Consider the following 23,419-nt stretch of genomic DNA (forward strand, 5'->3'; position numbering starts at 1 on the left):
GGACAGGTGAATTAATCCCTGTTTCTCATCTGCAAAATGAAAAGATAATAATAATATCTTCCTCATAGTGTTGCTCTGAAGGTGGTATAGTCATTCAAATCAATGTACTTATCTGTTACTTGACATGTGGTAATCACTTGAGGAATCAGTTGATTTCCTGTGGACTGCGATACTATAACCACACCCTGGTGATAGAGTGGTATATAAAGAGGAAAGAAAGGCAATAAGAAAGAATAGCACTTTGAATATTCTCCCCTGACCATGCAGTAAACTCAGTAATTTTGAAATGTTTCTGGTTTCCTATAAACATGAAATTTTGAAGTTAGGCCAATGAAGGTGAATTCCATTTGAATTCCATTTCTATGGTCTTGGGAGACTACCACTGAATTAAGCTTGCAATCAAAAGGAATGGATTCAGATATATTTTAAAAAAAACTAATCATAAAAACTTCCGACTGCAAACAAGGAAGTAATATCCATCTAAATTGAACTGACACCGTGGTATTGGATGGCAGTTTTCAAAGGTTAGTTAAGCAAACAGCTTTAGCAATGAGCCTTTGAGTCTTGATCTGCAAAAATACCATACAAGTTACAGGTTTGGAACAAATGAAAGGAAACTCACATGTAAGACGGACGGGCTGCTTTCTCCTGATCACATAATACTCTCTGTAGGTAGATTTCAGAGAACCCTGCTAACTCCTCCCAACCCCACCCTGACCACAGTGACTGGTACAAAAGAGATATCCAGTGGCTACGTGTCTTCACAGTGGGGCCGGTATGCCGAGTCCAAATTCCAGCCCAGAGGTTTGTTAGCTAGGACCTTTGGAAGGTATTTAACTAAATCCAACTGCCATTTTCTAATCCGCAAATGAGGTTAATGTTGTAACTGCAACATACAGGTTATTAGGAATACTAAATCATTTAATGATGCATAAAGAGGCCAAAGAAAGCATCCCCCACATAGTTTCTCAGAATTAATAGCTGTTATATATTGTAGAAGGGAATGAGCATGGAAACTGAAGGTACTGATCTGACAAATTTCTGGCTTAAGGCAAGGATGTGAATTGTAAACGCATGCTGAAATAAAAAATTTAAGAATATAGTTGATATTTCCAGATATGTATGGAACTATAACTTTTCAACTCCAAATTTATCTTAGTAATAAATCTTAATAGTTTTCCAATTTAAGCCTTGACAGGACCCTTGAATTTGTCATGTATGTTAGCGTGCTGGATCATGTTTTATTCTCTCAGAGGCTGCATGAGGTAAGTAGGGAAGAGATTGGTCTGAATTATAGGTTAAATTGTTTATTGGATAAGAGAATCTTCAGTGCAGTTGAACGAAGAAATGCGTCATCTGTCACAGTGTTCTTGGTGTAAGTGTGTGTGGCAGGATGTATTTTAATGTGATATAATTTCATACTGAAAGTTTTGAGCCAAATTATATGACTCAGGTAGCAAAAGTACAGATTCTGATGGATCATCTTATTATATTGCCTAATGGACATGATTGCTTTATAAGAGCAAACACTATTCCCACAAGAAGACTGGTGTCGTGATGCTGTGTGCCAAGGTCAGTCAGCTCTATCATTTTTTTGGTTGAAAAGTGCTTGTGGACATTTCACGGATGTGGCTGAAAATGAAGCATATGCCAAAACATAATGACCCAGGATATCTAAGTGAGCACTTGCCCAAATATGCCCACTGTGACACTTAATATCACTTTGTACATTTATGTTTTTTTTTAATCTTATGTGCGTATAAACCTAGCCTCTGACAGTCACTGACTGTCCTTCAGTTATACAAGAGGAGGTCATATTCCAAGAGCTCTGTTCTTTCATTTTAATGCATTTAAACTGGTACCCATAAAAGGACGCAGTTCCTCTTATGAAGCAAGCTTTTCTGCAGCTTAAGATTTATGTGAGACATGTAATCACAATTATGTTTTTGAATAAAAAATAGATAAATTGGTGGGAGAACATGACTAGGGTTTTTGTTGTTCCAGCTGTGATGCTAAAACATCTGAATGTGCTTGTTTTTAAAGTATTATTATTATTCTTATTTGAATTTTAGGAAAAGCCCGATGGAACCCCGGTATTTATTGCCTTCAGATCCTCAACAAAGAAAAGTGTGCAATATGATGATGTGCCAGAATACAAAGACAGATTGAGCCTCTCGGAAAACTACACTTTGTCTATCAGTAATGCAAGGATCAGCGATGAGAAGAGATTTGTGTGCATGCTAGTAACGGAGGATGATGTGTTTGAGGCTCCTACAGTAGTCAAGGTGTTCAGTAAGTAATCTGCAGCATAACTGCTAAGTGGGATTGATGGCAGGAAGTAGAACGTGTTCTTCCCAGAGGTTGGATGCTCTGTCATGTCTCTGCGGCAGGAATCTCTATGACAGGTGCTTAGAGATCATGCTGTCATGCACGCTGCTCATTTCAGCAAGGGAAACAGACAGTCTCAATTCGAAATAGGAGATTTGCAGAGAAGAACCAAAACAATATTCTCTGTTGTTCTGTTGTGTGAAATTTCCTAAGATATGAAATACATTTATCAATGACACCTGGAGTATAATCTTTAACGTTTGCAGAAATGCATGAACACATGGCTCTGTGATATATAGGGGATACATGATACATACATAATCATGCAGAATGTGCCTAATTATGCATGTGCTAGTAAACCATAAGAATTTGTCACTTTGATGTTTAAAAACAGTAAAAGAATAGCCACACACACACATACATACACACCTTTCTAACACACACTGACCTTTCTGCTTAGTGGTTTAGACTTTATTTGGTTTAGGAAACGTCCCTTAAAAAATCCATATTTAGTATGTGTTATTATACACCAAGGAAGACAATACAAAATCGTTGAAAGAAATGAAAATAGCAGAAGGAACTTGAATAATTACAGTACTTACTATAACAAAGTTACTTTCTCCACTGATAACATATAGTTAATGTAACTGTGTATTTAACCTTCTGAAATGCAAATAAAAGATTACAACATGATATGTGAGAAACTCCACAAGGAAACACAGGTCTCAAAAGCTTCAGAACGCCAATCTTTTAAAATTAAGGAATAAAGATTTACTTTCTAAATTTTGTTATCTGCTGTCTGATAAGTTGAGGACACCTGGAAATGATTAAAACAAACAGGGGAACAAGAAAATCCAGAGGGACGTCCAACTCTAGCGAGTAACAATGAATTATTTTCTCTTGTATTAGACTAAACAACTAAGTAGATCTGTCCCTTAAATGGCAATCAAAGCTCCTAGTTCATGCTGTGGATTCAGAATGCTTATAGAATCAAAAGGAACCTTTGTTCCTGAGGGAAGCCTTGTAGAGAAGTACATTGCATGTTCCAGTTGATTGCTAATTCACACTGGGAAGTACCTGGAAGCCATCCATACTTCTCAACCATTTTATGAATCAAACCAAGTACCAAGTGTCAGTCATGGCCACTTCCATAAACCACCACAAATAATCCACATCCTCTATTTGCCAAGGGCCTGTGTGTTATTTATCTTGCATTTCACCTGGATGTTACTGAGAAGACAGATGGTATACGCAAGAGACTCTTTTTTTAAAGGGAGAAGCAAAAGACCTGATTATAGGCCATGACACCACACACACACACACACAAATTTGAAGAACATACCATGATAGATGTTTGTTTGTCAGGTTTCTTTGTTGCTTTGTTAAGATCATTCACTATCAAGGCAGTATACAAGAATGCTGAGAAATTCCAGGTCATTTCATTTAAAAGAAGAATTTTTGATACTTTTGAAAAAAAATCTTTTTTCTCCTAAAATTACATATGGAAATCAGAAACAATTCAGTTTGTCTAGTTTAACCAAATTTGTAAGCAGTTGTGGAATACAGAAGATCTCTAAGACTGAAAACAAATTCACACCCCACATATTGCCAGCAACCCCTGCCCCCTTCTCTTTTGAATGTTATTGAAAACAAAGTGATTCTCAGAAGCGAAATTTGCATTCCAGGCTATGAGCCAGGGAGAATTTACATAGAGAAGTTACTCACTCTTGGAAATGGTGTTTTATACTAGAAACTATATGAGACCCTCAAAATCCAGTGAAATGAATAGCGCACCTCGTGATACAGAATTTATATGAGCATACAGAAACGTTCCTTTTTCTTAAATAATACATTTGCTTAGAATTTGTGCAGCCAACAACAGCTATGACAAGGAGACTGTCATGCCGTGCATGTCTATATTGCAGTCACTTAGGAGTTACTAGACTTCTCAATCGGTCCTCTGTTTCCCACTGTTGAATCACCTAGCAACGTGCACTGTGTAGTACAGAATTGAGTGTGGTTGATGTGAGCCAATCCCAGATCAGCCTGCTTCAGGTTGCCATCCCCATGGGCAAAATCAAATCATTTTTATTCAGACTAGAGGCCATGACTGAAGACTTTGTTACCTCTAATGTAGGTTTGTTTGTTCAGTTTTTAACTGTACTGCAGCTGTGAGAAATCACACCCATAAACCTCCTGTGATTTGAATATATGCTTTCTCATCACTAATACGTATCTTTTTTTTCTGCAATTGAATGCCATTACAGTGAGGCTGTGTCTGCATTTAATGCACATTTGAGGTTAATAAAACTATTCAAAAGCAAAGTAGACCTTTAAAGAGCGAGAGGTCAGATGGATTTTCAGAGGGCCAAATGACTGGTGCTGAAATGAAAAAATCACTGAACTGGTCACTATGAGAACTTACTCTGTCAGAGCTGCTCCTTTGTGACCTTGAGCAAATCACTGTGCTGTAGTGAGGGATTCACTCTTCTCATCAGTAAAATGATGGCTTTGGATTCAGTGAGAGCCTCTGCATTCTGTTACTAGAATGCAAAAGGCTCATTTCCAAGAACCACTGAAGTGGACTGATGAAGGAGAGAAGCTGCTTCTACTCAAATTTCTAGAATGCTATGTATTCAGTATATCAAACTGTTCATAATAATTTGTTCAAACAGAAAATGCCTGGGATAAAAGGATGCTTCCTTTATGCAAAAGCATTAGAAATGATAATCCAAGACAGTCCATAAAGCCACTCTCCTCTGGTGGTGCGTCCAGGGCTTGGATAAGCATCTTGCATTCCCGTGATAGTCTGGTGTCCATGTGACCAGGTTCTCCCACACGGATGGACAATACTTTCTGGCTCACACAGTTACTTAAAGTATTTTATTTGGATATCTTCCCTTTCATTGAAATAACTGTTGTTCTCAATGCTTTATCAGAAATCAGTGTTCATCACATGGCCCCCCTCATGAAAATTATTTAGCTTGAAAGGAAAGATTTTTAGAAAAAAAGATTAAAAACTGATCAGCTTAATAAATGAAATTTACGGTGCATATTTCATTTTGATTGTTTAAATATAAAAACATTGTTTGTCTACCTAATGAGATCATTAATCTCCGTAAAGTCCCTCATAATGTATGGCAATGGTTGATGATGCGTTTTGAGGAAGACACTTCCAATCACTTTAACCTGTGTCTACCTTCTCTTTTCTAATATCAGATTGAGATACTCTGTGTATAGCTCTGTAATCCTAACATTAGCATACTTCTTGCAAAGTTTTCTAACTGATCACAAGAAAGAGAGAGCAATATAGAGCTGCTCTCTATGAAGAGTTCCTAGTTATACTAAGTATTAAATGTAGCTTACCTTTAATTATGTATGAATAGCTTCAACTAATTAACAATACCCTACAGTACATCCAATTTAAAAACAAACCATTTGAATCTTTACATTGTACATTATGCCCATTGATACTGGTTATACATACATGCCCCTGAGAATATAGCTGTCCCCTGTGCCAATATACACAGCTGATAATGTACTACACTATCAGATTTACAAGGAATATAACAAGATTCTGTGTAAAATATCCCTATCCTATAGTTTAAAACAACTTTAGTGTAGCCCTGTGACAACGCAGCTCTTAGCTACTCCAATTAAAATAGCCGGATCAGCAAGGAAGAAAAACGTGAATTCAGATATGATTTTACCATTTGATAAATGTTCACATCAGTGATTTTAGAGGTACTTTGACAAAAATGTTCAAAGGCAGAATCTGGCTAAACCAGTGCTCTTGATTAAAGGTCTTTAATAATAACAGTAAATTTGTAGCATCATTTTTTCTTCCAATTTTTATATTTGTTATGAATTCTTAAATCATATTAAGACATAATTCATGTCACTTTTAAAAACCACTTTAAAATCAGTATGCAATTTTGCTAAAAGAGTATATGGTCTCTTTATTGTCTTCTAACTAATACACATTGATTGTTGACACATAATATAAAAGAAAATTATAAGTAAAAATGTATTAATATGGATGATAGGCAACAAAATTTAAAGATAAAATAACTCAAACAAATATATATGTTTAACATGACTACTGACTGTGACTCCCTCTTCCAAATCAATGATAAAAAATGTCAAGAAAATGAAACTGTATTCATCCTTTTATCAGTTTACCTTATGTTGGATACAGTTTCATTTTAGTGGAATAATAATTTTCAAAAATATTTGTGGAAACTATATATACCTGACCATGTAAAGACCCAATGATTGTAACACACCAAGTTTTAATGTTTATGCATGCATTGACAAAGCATCAGAGGATTTATAAAGCATGGTGCAGACCACGTTCTACCTAAGAAGTGTATGTATATAGATGGTTTTTTGACTATTAATTTTAAGTAAAAAAATTGTGGTGTAGTACCACATGAGTTTCCATGTATCCACACTCTCCCATTAATATCTCCTACCAGGACACACATTAACAATGCTGAATTAAGTCACAATAATTTTGCCCATTCTGATAAAATATTGTGATTGAATACCTCTCTCAAATTCATTAAGTGGTTCACTTTTCAAGACATGAATCCCAAAAAATATTCAGTGTTGAAGCATTAACTACAACTTCTAGTTATGGACATTAATACTACTCCTTTAAAATAGTGATAATGTTGTTTACTGACAGGTGGAAATCTTTAACTGCTATATCATATTTCCCAGAAACCTGTGTATAGTTTAAGGATTGTTTGATCACATTTACATAATTATTATCACCTTCTTAGCACTCAGATAAGTAAACTGTAATTTCTTATGTGTCTTAATGTTGTTCCTTGTCTCTGTTCTGTTTTATTATTTCTGTATTTTTGCTATTTTTGATCTGTCTTACGTTGCTATATTTGAAAACTAGATAATAATCATTTTAAAAATTTTGTTAGTAAAACTGTGTTTCTAGAATAATACAATTTTATCACATAGAATAGTTTATTGTTATTATTTATTAGTTTGATTCATAACATAAAACATGCTAACAGAATGAAAATTTAGTCTAGTTATATTATCTGAAGAAAGTTTTACTTTCTCAAATATTGATGGGGAGATACATGGAGCCAGAGACATGGAGAGAGAGTGAGTGAGGAAAGGAGAGAGAAGCATCACAGTTGTATCTGCTGATTCAAAATTAAATGATTGCATTAGCCCAGGTTGAGCCAAGCCTAAGCCACGCTAAAACTAGCATCTAGGAGTATCACCTGCTGTTCTTCTCAGGAGGGAAACGCCCAAGCAATTGGCACAACTTGAGTTTGCCTTCCCAGACACTTCAGCAAGAAGCTTGATTTGACAAGGGGCAGTGAGGACTCATCTGGATGCCAGCCAGCACTCTGATATAGAATGCCAGCATTGCAAGTAGAGGCTTAACTCATTGTAACACAACACTGATTGTGTACAAATCAAAAATAGTAGTGCTGTTATATAGTGGATCTTTTTGGGTTTTTTTCCCCCTGTTTTCTATAATGTTTTGTGTACTATATATGAAAACTAGATTTCAAATTGAATATCGTTTTATAAAAGCCAGCTTTGCTTAGTTTGGTAACAAAATGAAAAATATTGAAGATGGTAAATAAGACTATGAAATAAGGCATAGTTGTTTGTTTTAAGTTCATTTACTTAAAAGGCAGAGTAAGAAAGAAAGGAAAGGAGAGACAGAGAAAGAGAGAGCTGTCATCCGCTGATTCACTCCCAAATGCCCAAAACATCCAGGGCTGCCCCAGGCCAAAACCAGCAGCCCCGATGTCCAAGTCCCCAACATGGGAGGCAGAAGCCCCAGCACTTGAGTCTCTATTTGTTGTTCCCTGTCCCCACTGCCAGGATATACATAAGCAGGAGGCTGAATCAGATGCAGGGTAGCAGAGTCTGCGCTCAAAAACTCGGATAGGAGATGGCAGTGTCCCAAGAAGCAAGTTAACCCACTGTAGCACAACACCTACCTCCACTGGCTATTTTAGGAGAAGTTTGTTTGTATGAAATTCATGAAGAATCAATGAAATTAGATCATTTGCATTATACATAAATTAATTTTTATACCTATAAAATTCATCAGTGACAGAAAATGAAGAGATTAAAAAGAAGCAAACTCAATTTCATGAATTGCTACTGTGATTTTTAACCATTTGTGTCTGAATTCTCTATTCAAATATGTGTTTATAGGACTTTCTATGTATTAAATATTCTACCCATCATCTCAGTTTCCAAATAAAATCTGAACTATTTCCTCACAGTTTTAGTTTCATCATGTGATTTGACAAAAGAGAAAGCATTTGAGATGCTTCGTAAATTTGGAGATTTCGCATATCCTTAGCTAGCTTCCCATTTCCTGTGATTTTGATTCAGTAACTTCAGAAGCTCCATGTGCCCTGGAGTCCCCTACTGACATTAACGATGCTGGTTCATGCGACTCTCCCCGGAGACTGTGGTACAGTGAGCCACAGGGACTCACTGAAACAAGGACCCTCATGATTAATGTTTTCACCTAATGAGTTGGAGACTGTGAATGAATAGGAAGTGCCCATGCTCATCAACTAGAAACAGTGTATCCTATTAGTATGTTATCCTCTGTTTCACTATCAAATTCGTACTCATTGTTAATAAAAGCATCTAGAAAGCATTACAGATATTTTATGCAAAGGTGTTGTAAGCACAGTAACACTGAAGATAATAAGTTAATAGCAGAAAAACACAGTCCTATCAGATTTCCTTACTCCAGATTAGATAAAGGTTTTTTTTTAAATTATTATTCTGATTCTTAGTCTTCTACTCCAAATAAATGAACTGTTTTTGCTGTAAACCAGACCATATGTGGCATTTTTCCCCTTGCACATATACTTAAGCATTTTTTTTATTTAACTTTAGAGCAACCATCTAAACCCGAAATTGTAAGCAAAGCACCATTTCTTGAAACACAGCAGCTACAAAAGGTAAGACCTTGTTTATGATGGCATTTACTGGCTCTAGTGTTAAATGCTTGCCTCAGGCTTCAGCTACCAAGATAAATAAAGTAGACTTTACTCCTGTGGACCTGACTGTGCTGCAGGTGCCAACGCAGAAGGGTGTAAAGGCACAGTGACCACGGTGACTTCAAGGATGATGTGGCCACTTCTGAAAGCAGGAGTCTTTCTTTTTTGAATTCATTCAATATTTAATAGTATCATGAAAGACACACAGACTTTTTCCAGGCCAAAGGTAGAAAAATAAGGTAACACATCTGGACAAAATCCAGTTTTCACAATGTGGAAATTTTGGTTGCTCTACAGAAGGCAGGAGAGAGCAGTAAGAGATAAATACAGGGAAGTAAATAAAGGCTAGTCATGCAACCCTTAAATGCCTCCTGGAGAGTTTGAATTTTATTCCATTGGCATATTAAACTTATAAAGTACTGAAGTAAAGATGTGAGCACATGAGCACATGTGTGAAGCTGTGTTGAAGTGGGATATCAAGTTAGTCTTCCATTGCAGGCACAAATAAGTAATAGTTTCATTTTTTGCAAATTAGAACTTGTACATTTTCCTATGGGAAGGTAAAATTCCAAATCTGGAATTCTTTTAATAATATTGTATTTGATTACATGATATGTAGTAAACATCAAATAGTAAAGTGAAAATACATTTAGAGAAAGTTTTGGAAATTAATAAATACAGTCTCTAAAACACATTGTATGAAACTGGAGAGGCAGCCCTACTTTTTAATATTGCAATTGAAGCTTGCATCTGAATATCTATGAAACACATTACTAATGTTAATGCAGCTTTGCTGTTTGGTTAATGTTAAAGATGAATAGTGTCAAAGTAAATATGGTTGTTTCAGAGAGATCATGATTTTATTTATAACGGCTGCAACTATTGTGTTTCTAAATGTGTATGCTCTATATTTAAAGTCTTATTTTTATTTAAGGGTACGTGTGTTCAGTATTGAGTAATAGAGATTCAAAAAGCTTCCATATTCCCTCAACACTCTGGACCTTCCAAACTGACAACACTGTTTGAATCCTGGTACAAATGTTTCCCATTTATTTCACAGTTGGGTGATTGCATTTCAAAAGACAGTTACCCAGATGGCAACATCACATGGTACAGGAATGGAAAGGTGCTACAACCTCTGGAAGGAGGTGAGTATGAGGTGGGCAGTATATTCAAATGGCTTGTTCTGACCTTGATCTCTTATTGCAATATTCTTTAAATTGTCTGAAGTCTATGCTGCCCTCTTTTGATGCTTTGTTACTAGAACATTCACTAAATCGTTAAGTGATGTTTAAACATTATTTTAGCCCTTGTGCAGTAGAGTTAAAAGCAGAGAAGATTACTTCTGTGTATGCATGTTCTAGAAGTTAATAATTAAAGTGAGTGGGAGATGGGATTTCAGGATTTTATTTCTTTTTATGTCTCTGATTCATGGCTTTAAGTAGACATTCTGCCTGGCTGCATGTCTAGTTTTACTCCTGTGAAATACATTTAGAAGGACAAAACCACTTCTCAAGGATGCTGTGATGTTTAATTAAGGATTGTGATATTCCATTTAAAGATCCTATCATTGATGTTCTTTATTTTCCTCAGCTGTAGTCATAATATTTGAAAAGCAAATGGACCCAGTTACTCAACTCTATACCATGACCTCATCGCTGGAGTATAAAACAACCAAGGCTGATATACAGTCGCCGTTCACCTGCTCTGTGACATATTATGGGCCATCTGGTCAGAAAACTGTTCATTCTGAACAAGCAGTTTTTGATATATACTGTAAGTAACTCAGGATATGACCACATAATTTCATTGTGCTAAAGTGCTATTATCCAAATGTTTTTATTGTTATTCAAAATTTTTTTTTTATTTGAAAGTAAGAAATACAGAGAGAAGGAGGGGGGTACAGAGAAAGAGAGAGAGGGAGAGAGAAAGAGAGAGAGATCTTTATTCTGCTGGATTATATCCCAGGCGGCTGCAACAACTAAGATTGTGAATTTTATCTGGGTGTCCTACCGGGTGGCAGGAACCCAAACACTTGTGTCATCTTCCACTGTTTTCCTAGGCTGCCAGCAGGGAGCTGGATCAGAAGTGGTACAGCTAGGACATGAACCAGTGCCCAGGGGAGGCTGGCTCCATGTAAGGAGATTTAAAACTGTTATGCCACAAAATTTGCTCTGTGTTTGAAATCTGATTCCAAACTCCTTTCTAAACTCATAACATCCAAATTACTTCTTCTTCCCTGGGAGACAGATTTTACCTCTCTTACAATGTTTTTTCTCACTTCATCTCTCTGTCTGTCTGTCTGTCTCTCTCTCAGAACATTTCTTCTAGAGGCATTCTTCTAGAGGCTTCTTTAAAGATACAAACCCCTAACTTGCTTGATTTCTTCCAGTAATCCTCCCCCAATATGAATGTTGTAGTAATTCAAAAACCCCATGATCATTTTTGAATAAATGAGAAGTACAGACAGCTAGCTGATTGACTTTCTAAATAAGACATTGTCATTCTGATGGGGACGCTTATTGTAATATTGTTACCAATTGCATAAACTATATAAGATACTACATTTTTAAAATGTTTTGTGTTATTATTATTTTCCATGATATGGTTTTGCATATGTAGGATTCTCCCCAACTGCTCCTACCCCATTTTTCTTCCCCACCATTTTCCCCCATTTTATTATGGTAGTATAATCATTTAGTAATAGTTACAAGTTTAATATTCTGCTATTTAAATTTATCATGGTATTGTAAGTATAGTCAATAGAAGAAAATATAGTATCAAATTGTCAAGATATATTTAGGGGTTCATTGGGAGTCTTCCTTTTATTTGGGAGTAGAGATTCCTATTGTGATATATCTTCAGTTCATGATATCCCAGCATGCTAGTCTCCATTGCAAGTTCATCTATAAGAATATATGTACATGTTTGTATTGCATTTTGCATGAAGGTTGCCTTATATCAGAAAGGCCTTTGGGGACTGACTTATCTCACTGAGAGATCTCAATTGGAACCATTTTGCTATAGATGGTGCATTTCATTTTCCTTAGTAACTGTGTGGTATTTCAGAGTGTAATTCCAGTTTCTTTTTATCTGTTCCTCTTTCAACGCATATCTGGGTTGTTCCCATGTCTTCGCTATTATGGATTGTGCTGCTATCAATATAAGGATACAGGTCACTTTCTCATAAACACATATCATTTCATCTGTTAAGAAACGGGTGTTGGGCCCGGCGGCGTGGCTTAGCGGCTAAAAGTCCTCGCCTTGAAAGCCCCGGGATCCCATATGGGCGCCGGTTCTAATCCCGGCAGCTCCACTTCCCATCCAGCTCCCTGCTTGTGGCCTGGGAAAGCAGGAGAGGACGGCCCAAACCTTTGGGACCCTGCACCCACGTGGGAGACCCGGAAGAGGTTCCAGGTTCCCGGCATCGGATTGGCGCGCATTGGCCCGTTGCGGCTCACTTGGGGAGTGAAACATCGGATGGAAGATCTTCCTCTCTGTCTCTCCTCCTCTCTGTATATCCGGCTTTCCAACAATAATAAAATCTTATAAAAAAAAAAAAAAAAGAAACGGGTGTGGAAAATGAGCAGACATTTTCAAAAGAACAAATTTAGATTATTAATAAACATATGAAAAAATGCTCAAGTTCCCTAGCTATTAGGGAAATGCAAATTAAAACTGTGTTGAGGTTCCAACTTACTCCAGAGAGAATGGCCTTCATTTAGCAATCCTGAGGACTAGTACAATGGCTCAATTGACTAATCCTCCTCCTGAAAGCACTGGCATCCTGCAAGGTCACTAGTTTGTGTCCCAGTTTCTCTACTTTCCATCCAGCAACCTGCTTGTTGCCTAGGAAAGCAGAGGAGGCTGGCCCAAAGCTTTGGGACCCCACACCCAACTGGAAGACCTGGAAGAAGCTTCTGGTTCCTGGCTTTGCATCGGCTCAGCAGCAGCTGTTGCAGCCATTTGGGGAATGAACCAGCAGAAGGAAAAGCTTTCTCTCTCTTTCCTTCTTTCTGTTTGCCTTTCCAATGAAAAATCCTTAGAACAAATTCATAATATCAGAACACCTGCTGGTGTAGATGTGGGGAAAAAGTTACCCTATTCCACTGCTGGTGGAAGGGTAGACTGGCGCAGCTACTATGGAGGTCACGATGGAGAGTACTTACACATTTAAAATTGATCCAACTATCCCACTCCCGGAAATATATCCAAAAGATGTCGTATTTAAAGGCAGCTTGGTTGACCATCTGATAGGTTAAAAACACAGAATTTTATGCCACAAAGAAAAGCTAATGGCTATCTGTTCTACCTTCACTAGTAGTGAGCCTGGTCATGGACACTTGCCCTAAATTAGAGTTATCAGAATTGAATATCTTGCCTAATGCTGTGCTCTTTCTAGGTGCCAAAAGAATTTGTAATGATCATGAGCAAGGAAACTAATATCCAGCCCCAGCGCTACCAAACATGTGTTTTTTGAAAAGTAACATCATTACTCTAAATCTCAGTTTTCTTGTGTTGAAATAGGAAAACTATAATACGTGATTCATGTTGCTTTGGGAATTAAGTGATATCACAAATGTGAAATAGCCCACTGCATCACACATTAAATACTCATTATTAAGTACTGCTGTCATTATCATGCAATCATTATCACTGCATGAACATAAAGCTAGAGAATTTTTTTCTGAGGAAAAATGTAATAAAGGAGTGGATAATTATTATCATTTAAAATGAATAAAAATTCTTACAATCCTATATGTTATACATCTCGTCTAGTGAAAAGGTGGAAATACCAACTGAGGCTTTGGAGGATTTTATTTCATATATACTGCTTTTTCGGTTCCCTGAGGTGCAAAATCTTCTACATGAGCAAAGCTGAAATTATATATTCATCCAAAAACTAAAGGATCATTTGGCTTAAACTTCATAAACAAGTTTTAACTTGATTTAAAAGCAAGTAATTAAGGGTATTTTCTGAGGTTTAACTTATCCAAAATTTAACTTTTTTGGTCAGTGAAAGCAAAATTCTTTCTGTGCAAAATATTCATTTGGCAAGAACCCAAGTTGATGAAAACTCAAGATGAATATAAAGGATTGGGGACTCCATCTAAAAAAGAATAGGAAAATAATAGTTTTAGCCTGCAGAGTTGAGTGGGCAGTGAAAACCTTGGATAAGTAGGAATGAAATGGTTTTACTATGGCTGGTATTTGACATGGCTTTCGAGAAGACTCAGTATACTGGGCTTCATGGAGAAGATATAAAGAAATGTAAGACGTAGTCCTGACATCCAAAGAATTTTCTACTTCAGGTGGAGATGAAACTTCCATAAGCAAAGGAAATTTCCAAGGCAGGTTATAAACAGCATAGGAACTCAGTGAAGAACACAGAGCTCAGGGACGCTGGGACACTGACTGCCAAGCAGTGCACAGAACCTGTCAGAACTCACACTTCTGGATCTCACTTGGGTTTTTAATCCAGTGGAGGTTGTGGTTGTCACTTCACATGTATAACAACTCCCCCAGTGATGCTAATAATGCTCTTGTGATAGGCAACCCTGGAGAACCACCACTCTGAGAAAACTTCAGAGAAGGGAAGGAGACAGCTAACTGCAAATGATACATTCAAGAAATAAATATCATTAATTCCTCTTGAGAAAACTTGGAAAAATTGTGCTAGTCTAGTGCCCAGTTTTTGTTTGTTGTTTGTTTGTTTTGTTTCTTTAGAATTACTTTTTTTTATTGAGAAAGAAGATATACAGAGAAGGAGATACAGAAAGATCTTCCATTCTCTAGTTCACTTCCCAAGTAGCCACAATGACTGGAGCCGAGCTAATCCAGCTAATATGAAGCCAGGAACTAGAAGCTTCTTCCAGGTCTCCCACGCTGGTGCAAGTTCCCAAGGCTTTGGGTTATCCTCTTCAGCTTTCCCAGGCCATAAGCAGGGAGCTGGATGGGAAGTAGAATGGCTGTGACACAAACCAGCGCCCATATGGAATCCTGGTACTTTCAAGCAGAGGATTTAGCCACTAGGCCACCATGTTGGGCCCAGTCCAATCCTTTCTTATTCTACCCAGTCAGAAATGAAGTTTTACAGAAACTGGCTCTTTAATCTTTGTTTGTACCTGATTTCTACCTCTGCCCATTCTTATGCCACCAATCCTCATTTCTTTTACTTCTACTGTGATTTCCAAAATAGTGTTCCTGCTACCAGCCCACCCTTCTTTGCTCACCCCAATTAGAGTGCCCTCCACACTGCTGCCAGAACTATCGCCCTTTCTGGGATCACAACGCCATCACGATTCTATCTGGGATCACTATCACAATAAATGTGATGGCGTTAGTGCTGGCTAAATTCCTCAGTGATTCACCAGGGCTTTTACTAGTCTGCACGCACACAACTGTAGTTTTCTTTCTGTCAGGATCCTGTACTATTTCTCAGTTGTCTTACCTCATTATGCTAACTGGGGTCTGTTGTTCTTTTCAGTTTCCTCCTGTAGAATATTACTTTATGCATATCCACACATTGTCATTTTCATGTCCTTATCTAGTGGACACTCACTTGCTCCTCAAAACTTGACTCCAAGTGATATGGATTAAGGTAACCCACCCTGCCTCTCACTTCTCCCTCCTTCCCTAACCCTACGTAATCCTATCCACCTGTCAAACAGCCCTTTCCCCAGGATTTCTCTGTCTTTGCCTCATTTCACCACTCACCTCTTAACCTTATAAATGAAGCTGTCAAGTAGGAGGGACTCCCTTGTTTTCTGATAAAGGACAAGACAGAGTGCTAATTTCCCCGCTATTCCTCCCTACATCTCTTCCTTCCTCATCTACACGACTCCTGAACTATGTGTATGTTTGCTTTCTCACTTATAAAATAAATGCACTGCGTTCTGCACCATAGATGTGTCTGCACATTTTAAATCTTTAAATATTGGGATTGTTTTAAGTATTTTCAGTATCGTGGTAATACTCATAAAAGTAATGCAAAGGTATAGTTATGAATGGGCAGAAAAGAAAGATATTCAAGGTAAGAAACAAAATTAAATTTGATGATAGTGCTTCATGTGTAGGTTAGTTTGGGCTCAGACTAAGGAAATGTTGGTAGAAATAAAAGGAGAGATTCAGATGTAACTTATTAATCATTAGCACTTGGTTATTGAGTGTGTACAAGGGGACAGAGGTGAAAGCTAGAATGGTGAATTACTAAGAGAGTAAAATTCAAAGTCAAAGGCGAAGGGAGAGCAAGAGAGCATTAATTTTTGTTGTAGACACAATAGTGTACATTTTAAAGGTTACTGTTCAAATGCAAATGTGTTGCAATAGCTTTCTGATCACAGTTTAATTATTCAACCACCTCATATAGAGCACAGAATACTAAAGAAGGAGTACAGTAGGAGTACAGTAGGAGTACAGTAGAAAGATTATAATCCCTGCCTGTTCCAGTGTAGGGCGTGAAATGTGATGAGCTACAGGTCAACCTCGAGAACTAGTCAGAGAAGAATCACATGGAAGGGGAGGAAGACCCAGGAGTAGATAGTCTGTGGCACACCAATGTCAAATTTTATTCACTTTTCAGCTTTTCTGGATGTTATGAAAGAGGCTCAGAACAGAGATGATGTGGTTCCAAGGTCACAGCAGAATGAACTTATTAAAGAAAAATATGCTGCTTGCATATGGAGCAAGCATGTGACAGAGAGCCCTGGATCTTACATAGCTAGAGGGGCTTCGGGGAGCAGAAAGGAGAGCAGTGGGCAAAGCTGAGGTGGTGTTTCCAATTCAGTACACCAGGTGGTTGGAAAGGAAAGCAGAGAGTGATGTGGTAAACAATACATGGCTTGAGTTTGAACTGGTTCTTGAAATTTAGGGAAAAGAGTTCCTGGGGAATTAGGGTTCTGCTTTGAAGCAGGGAGTTCTAATGACTGAAGAGCTAAAATGGCTAAAGTCTTTGTCTCTTGTTCCATCTCTGTGAATTGCTGGAACCAGGGATATTCAGAAGAATAAATTAGGCCAATCCAGAAAAAATAAACAAGTATACAAAAACAGTTACTATTCAGTCGTATATATTCTGGAGGTGAGGCAAGCACTGTGATGTTACTGGTAAAGCCATTGCCTGTGACTCCAGGATCCCAGATGAATTCTAGGCCCGAGTGTTCTTCTGATCCAGCTCCCTGTTAATATGCCTAGAAAACCAGCAGAGGATGATTCAAGTCCTTTGAACCTTGTACCTTTGTGGAGACCTGAAGGAATGTTCTGCTCCTAACTTCAGTCTTGCCCAGGCCTGGTTGTTGGAGTTCCTGGGGAAGTGAATCAGTGGAGAGAAGAGGATCTCTTCTCTTGTTCTCCCCCTCTCTCTCTGTAATTCTGACTTTCAAATACATAAGATGCATATTTAAATAAAGGTAAAAGAACATTCTAAGTGCAACTTGCAACACCAGCCTTCCATGTCTGCGTTTAAGTCCCAGCTGATCCACCTGTGACACTGCACCCTGTGAATGCTTTTAGTAAGGGAGTGCTAGGACTTATGCCACTCTTGTGAGATTGAAATCTTGGCTCCTGGCTCCTGGTTCCTGGCTTCAACCTGGCCTAGGCTTGGCTGGTGCAGCTATTTGGGGAGTGAACCAAGGTTTGGAAAATGTCTTGTCTCTTCCCTTCCCTATTTATCTGTCTTTGAAGTAAATCTTGTTAAAAAGTAAAATAATATTTTGGGCAATTAAATATTTAGGAATATCCAACTTAGCATAAAGAAAACTCAAACAAACATTTTCTGTACTTTTATTTTAGAAAGATAAACAAATACTATAAGAAAGCTTTATTTTAAAAATTCTAAAACTACTGCTTGCTGGGTTCACTTGTTAGGTCTTCGTAGATCATTTTAAGTGCTACCAATTTGAAAATACAGAAAATTGCCTCAATAGTTGTTAAGTCTTGTGGAAAAGCTTCTATAAACCAAACCTAGACATTATATAATTTCAGAAGTCATTGTTTATTGTGTTACCAAACTATACAACGATAAAGTGGGTCATTTATAACTGCTAGCACTCCCTTTGCTACACATGGTCCATTGTATACAGGTTTAATTTTTCTAGCATTCTGCTGTTGAGCAGTAGCCTGTACCAAAGAATGCTCATCAGCACTATTTTCTTTGTAAAAATGACCAAAACAGAATGAAGGTTGCGTTTTTGCTTCGTTGGACAAGACAGAATTATATTACATTCACAGACTGTTGATTGTGCTGAGAGTTTCCTCAGTTCACAGAATTCATTTTTTAAATCATATCTACTCTCCTGCATGCTAAAATACTTTTTGGCATTGCTTAGCCCATGTCTTCTCATTTCATTTAATATAGGGTATTATATTTATTATCATATGAGTGCAGTGGTGTTGAATAACTTTAGCAATTTTGCAAGCTGGTTTAGTCTTAAGAGTCACATAACATATTTAAACATCTTTATAATAAAACCATATGGTTAGATTGTTCCTACTAGTCTTTTATATACAACATAATTATAGTTATTCTTACCTCATTTTGCTAAGAAGAAATTGAGTTTTTATATAACAAGGTCTCTATGTAGTTTTCTATAACTAAGATTAGTCCTCAGTATAGCAAGTGACTATTAACTTCAATCCTTCTATAAAAAGATGCATTTAAGTAATTACCAGCACTAGCTTCTTGAGAAAAATGTCTGTAATTTAGCCATTTATGTTGTACGCACAGAGTAATTTGGTACTTTACAAAAATGGTTAACTTGTGTCTGACTCTTGTAGATCCTACAGAACAGGTGACAATACAAGTGCTGCCACCAAAAAATGCCATCAAAGAAGGAGACAACATCACTCTTACATGCTTGGGAAATGGCAACCCTCCACCTGAAGAGTTTTTGTTTTACTTACCAGTAAGTAGTTATATTTTACTCGAACTGAACACTACCATTTTGTCCTACTGCTTACATCTGGCTAGCATTCAGAATTGTCAAGAGAGAAGGAATGTTGTTCTTAGAGTTCAAGGACATTATCTGGAGAGTGTCCTTTAATACCTTTTAGCATTTCAAAATGTTATGTTTTTGTTTTCTCAAACTTGAGAGATTTCAGAAACAGAAAGGGTAAAAAAACTGGTTGTAGGAAACTATAATTGCAAAAACTGAAAATTTAATTATCCAAGTAAGCAATGAAAGTCTTCTCTGTAGAAACATATAACTATGAAATGGGAAATGATAACAGCAGCTGGTCTGGTATCAGTTTTAAATCTATCCGTAGGGATGCCCTAAGCCCACTTCTCATCTTCTGAAGTAGGCATAGTTCTGTTTCTCAGTATGAATATATTCAGCTTGATGAAAAAATACTGTGGGCTGTTCCTTCTTACCATGTATTATCTTGGAGTGACAGCTTCTCAGCTTTATCCATTTCATTGCTAAATTCAATGATGCATAGAGGATACTTTGGAAAATCCCTGTAGCTTGTGCTTGGGATAGTGTAATGATGCGGGGCTAGAGTAGGAAAGAGCAGTGATGGAGATACTCATTAGTTCTCTCAGTTATGTTTCTGACATCAGCTTTGCATGGAGAGATGTACTGGGCCAGTATAACTGATTCTTATGTTTACTACAGTGATGTAATTACTAAATGTATTCATTATATTGTTCAGCAGTATTAAAAATGTCATTCACTATGTTACTCAGAACACTAGTGTAAGTGATTTTTCATGCATTTAAATGTTAACAGAAAGTTGCTTCTCCTAATAAGTGGAGGTGCTGTTTGTCGCATTTGGAAATCTTGAAACTAATTAGGTCTCCACTTTGGTTATCAGGGATGATAGAGCCATATTTATGCCTCAGTTTTAGCAATAATATCTGCTGATTATCTTTTGCTAGCATATGTATCTACACATACAAACCTACTTCATCTACTTTTTCTATGTTCAAGTTATTGTTTCATTTTGCTTTTCATTTTGTCTTTCTTCCCCTCTACTCTCATTCATGCTTTGTCCTTACTCTTCATTTTTCTTTCTCTTTCTCTCTCCATCCAGCCATTTCTCCTACCTTCCCTTCCTGCCTCCCTCTTTCTTCTTCTGTTTTCCATTCTAATTTGAATATGTAGCATGTTTATTTTAGATTACTTCAAATATGTTTATCTAGTTAAGTAGAACATGAGTATGAAAATTTACCATTGGGCCCGGCGGCGTGGTCTAGCGGCTAAAGTCCTCGCCTTGAAAGCCCCGGGATCCCATATGGGCGCCGGTTCTAATCCCGGCAGCTCCACTTCCCATCCAGCTCCCTGCTTGTGGCCTGGGAAAGCAGTTGAGGACGGCCCAATGCATTGGGACACTGCACCCGCATGGGAGACCTGGAAGAGGTTCCAGGTTCCCGGCTTCGGATCGGCGCGCATCGGCCCGTTGCGGCTCACTTGGGGAGTGGATCATCGGATGGAAGATCTTCCTCTCTGTCTCTCCTCCTCTGTGTATATCTGGCTGTAATAAAAATGAATAAATCTTTAAAAAAAAAAAAAAAAAAAAAAAAAAAAAAAAGAAAATTTACCATAAAATTAAAATGCAAACCTATCCTTTTGATGCATGTTAAGTACTATAGAAGAAAGTTTCTCAAATTCCTTGAAATCAGAAAGTTGATTATTTCCCCAATTTTCAGATGTAGGCACCACAAATTGAACTGCTTGTGTTCATATGAAAGAATATCTCTTTCCCTTTTTTTGAGAAAATGCCACTTTTATCAAGAAATGCAACTGATCTTGTTATAGTTACCAAGTTTAAATTATCTGACATTTTGCCTCTATCAAAAGGGACAGCCTGAAGGAGTACGAAGCGGAAATACTTACACGTTGACAGATGTGAGGCGCAATGCAACAGGAGACTACAAATGCTCCCTGATAGACAAAAGAAGCATGATTGCTTCAACAGCTATTACAGTTCACTGTAAGTCACTTTCTTCCTCATTACCAGCTTCACTTCAAAGTCCTCTAATTGTGGAATGCAGCTATCTCTTCAAATAAATTGCATCTATATCTTTGTTAAATGACTTGTTTTCAGTAGTCTCAGTAAGGAGTTGAGGTTTGCTCTGGAATATTCAAACTTTACATGAACCTTTGCTGGTGATAAACCTAAACCTTACCTCTAAATGTCTTGAAATTATGGTGTTAATAAACCATATTAATGTAGGTCTCAAAGAAATAAATTTCTGAATGTTTGAAGTATGTAAGTATACAACATTTGCTATTGGCCAGAAAAATTTAGATTAAATATCTTTTAACGCAATATAATAATTCAGGCAACACAAAAACCAGTGTAGACTTGGATTTTGGAAGAGGATGTATAAATGATTTGAAACCAGCGAAATGTACTCTATATAGAAGTGTAGTAAATATCTAGGAACAGAACATCTTTGAAATTAACTTAAGCATAACTTTTTGTTGCCTTTTAGATTTCTGTTGCTATATATACTCCCTAAAAGCAGTATTTTCCGCTGTGTGATAGGAAAAGAAACACATAGAAGAGAGGTGCCCAATTTGTGATTTTAATATGTAATTAATGATAGTTTATATGCTCAATCTCTTATTCCTTCATGGAAACAAAAAAGTCATTCACGGTACTCCATGATGAGACTAGAATTTACTAAGTGCCTTGGAAAAGTGTCAGTATTGCCAGGAACTATGGGCCCATTTCCAGTATGGTTATTGTGCTCAACTGTATCAACATTCTGTCTGCATGAGCCACTAAAATTTCGTTACAGAAGAGGTGTTTTAAAATTAAGACACAGCTTAGATGTTGTCATAAGTGCATGATTCTAAGCCTTTCTGTCCACACTGTTTTGAAAACATACAGTATAGGAGCTAAAAGTTTGAGGGAGGTAAAAGAGAGTGTATTGAGAAATAAAGCAACCAGATGACTATGTTCTGCTGTCCTGATGTTGAGAGCTTGCCCCAGAGAACCCTGAATAAACAGTGGACTGTTAATACATGTTCACAGCCATTTCTCTGTTCCATATTCATGTTGTTTAGGTCTGAGCATTTCATCATCAGAGGGTTCTCACAGAAAAAGTAGTGACTATTCGTGATATTAAGAGTGGAAATTTTTCTCTGAAGAGCAGTTACTCATGGGCACATTTATCCAAGCCTTTTTCGTGAGAAAAAGTAAAAGTAGTGGGATAAGTCTGTGGTGGCACTGTTCATGATGTCTTTGGACCAGTGACTGATAGTCTAGTTCCTTAAAGACACGAAAATATGTGTAAGTGATGCTAGGTAGAGAGGATCTTAAAAGCATATGGCTCTTATTTGCATTGCTTGTAGGTAAGGCACAGTGAGAGAGTTACAGGTTGGCAAGACAAAAATGTGATTGCAGCCAAACCTTGCCTTAATGATTTGTTGTGATGGTGGGTGGGTTGGAGAAATCAAACAAAAGCATTAAACAATTTATTTTGATTTCATTGCATTTAATTAAATTGAAATCCAATTTATTCCTGACAAGTAGACTGTAACATCATGTCTTTAGGACGCACATTGTTTTGCAAAGCAGAAAAATGCCTGCAAGTAAATCAACATTTGCTCTAAGTTATAGGAAAACACAAAAATACTGTATCTGGCCTTTTATCTTCAAGTGTCAGCTTTTCAAAAGCAGAATTTGCTTGCTCTCCATGTGTGGGTGGAGAAGCACCAGCACATACCTGCATACATTGTAGAGCAACCATTTCATCAAACCTCACCCGAAGACTCAGCATGCCTAATGAAACAGCCACTGCCCCTGCGTCAAGCATGCACATGTAGATTCTCACTAGAACTTTCGATGTTCATTATCACCCTCTTTGATCTTCTCACTGTTGATCTAACCGTCCAGCTACCAAGAGCTTCCAATGTGTACTGAATAAATTTTTTTCTAAGGGCACTTCAAAAATTTCACAGAAAATGAAACCAAGCGTTAAGTTTATTTTTGTGAAGAAATTTTCCAAAACTCATGCATAATTTTCTTACAAGAAACATTTTCTACAAACTTTTTGAGGATTCCTCATCTAGTTTATTCCAGTGTTCTTAAGAAACTCCTTTTCTGTGTATTATTTTAATAATAATGAAAAG

General features: G+C 37.2%; 1 protein-coding gene across 2 annotated transcripts in view; it reads left to right on the forward strand.

Annotated features, from left to right (window-relative positions):
• The window catches only part of ALCAM (activated leukocyte cell adhesion molecule), a 180,928-nt gene that overhangs the window by 136,041 nt on the left and 21,468 nt on the right, over positions 1-23,419 (forward strand). For both annotated transcript variants that reach the window (XM_058661824.1, XM_058661825.1), the window contains exons 3-8: positions 2,073-2,292; positions 9,238-9,302; positions 10,402-10,489; positions 10,935-11,117; positions 19,113-19,240; positions 21,137-21,269. In XM_058661824.1, coding sequence (XP_058517807.1) covers positions 2,073-2,292; positions 9,238-9,302; positions 10,402-10,489; positions 10,935-11,117; positions 19,113-19,240; positions 21,137-21,269 — 817 coding nt within the window. The remainder of the gene's footprint in view (positions 1-2,072; positions 2,293-9,237; positions 9,303-10,401; positions 10,490-10,934; positions 11,118-19,112; positions 19,241-21,136; positions 21,270-23,419) is intronic.

Source organism: Ochotona princeps, chromosome 3 (assembly GCF_030435755.1).
Source record: "Ochotona princeps isolate mOchPri1 chromosome 3, mOchPri1.hap1, whole genome shotgun sequence".
Lineage (NCBI taxonomy): Eukaryota > Metazoa > Chordata > Mammalia > Lagomorpha > Ochotonidae > Ochotona > Ochotona princeps.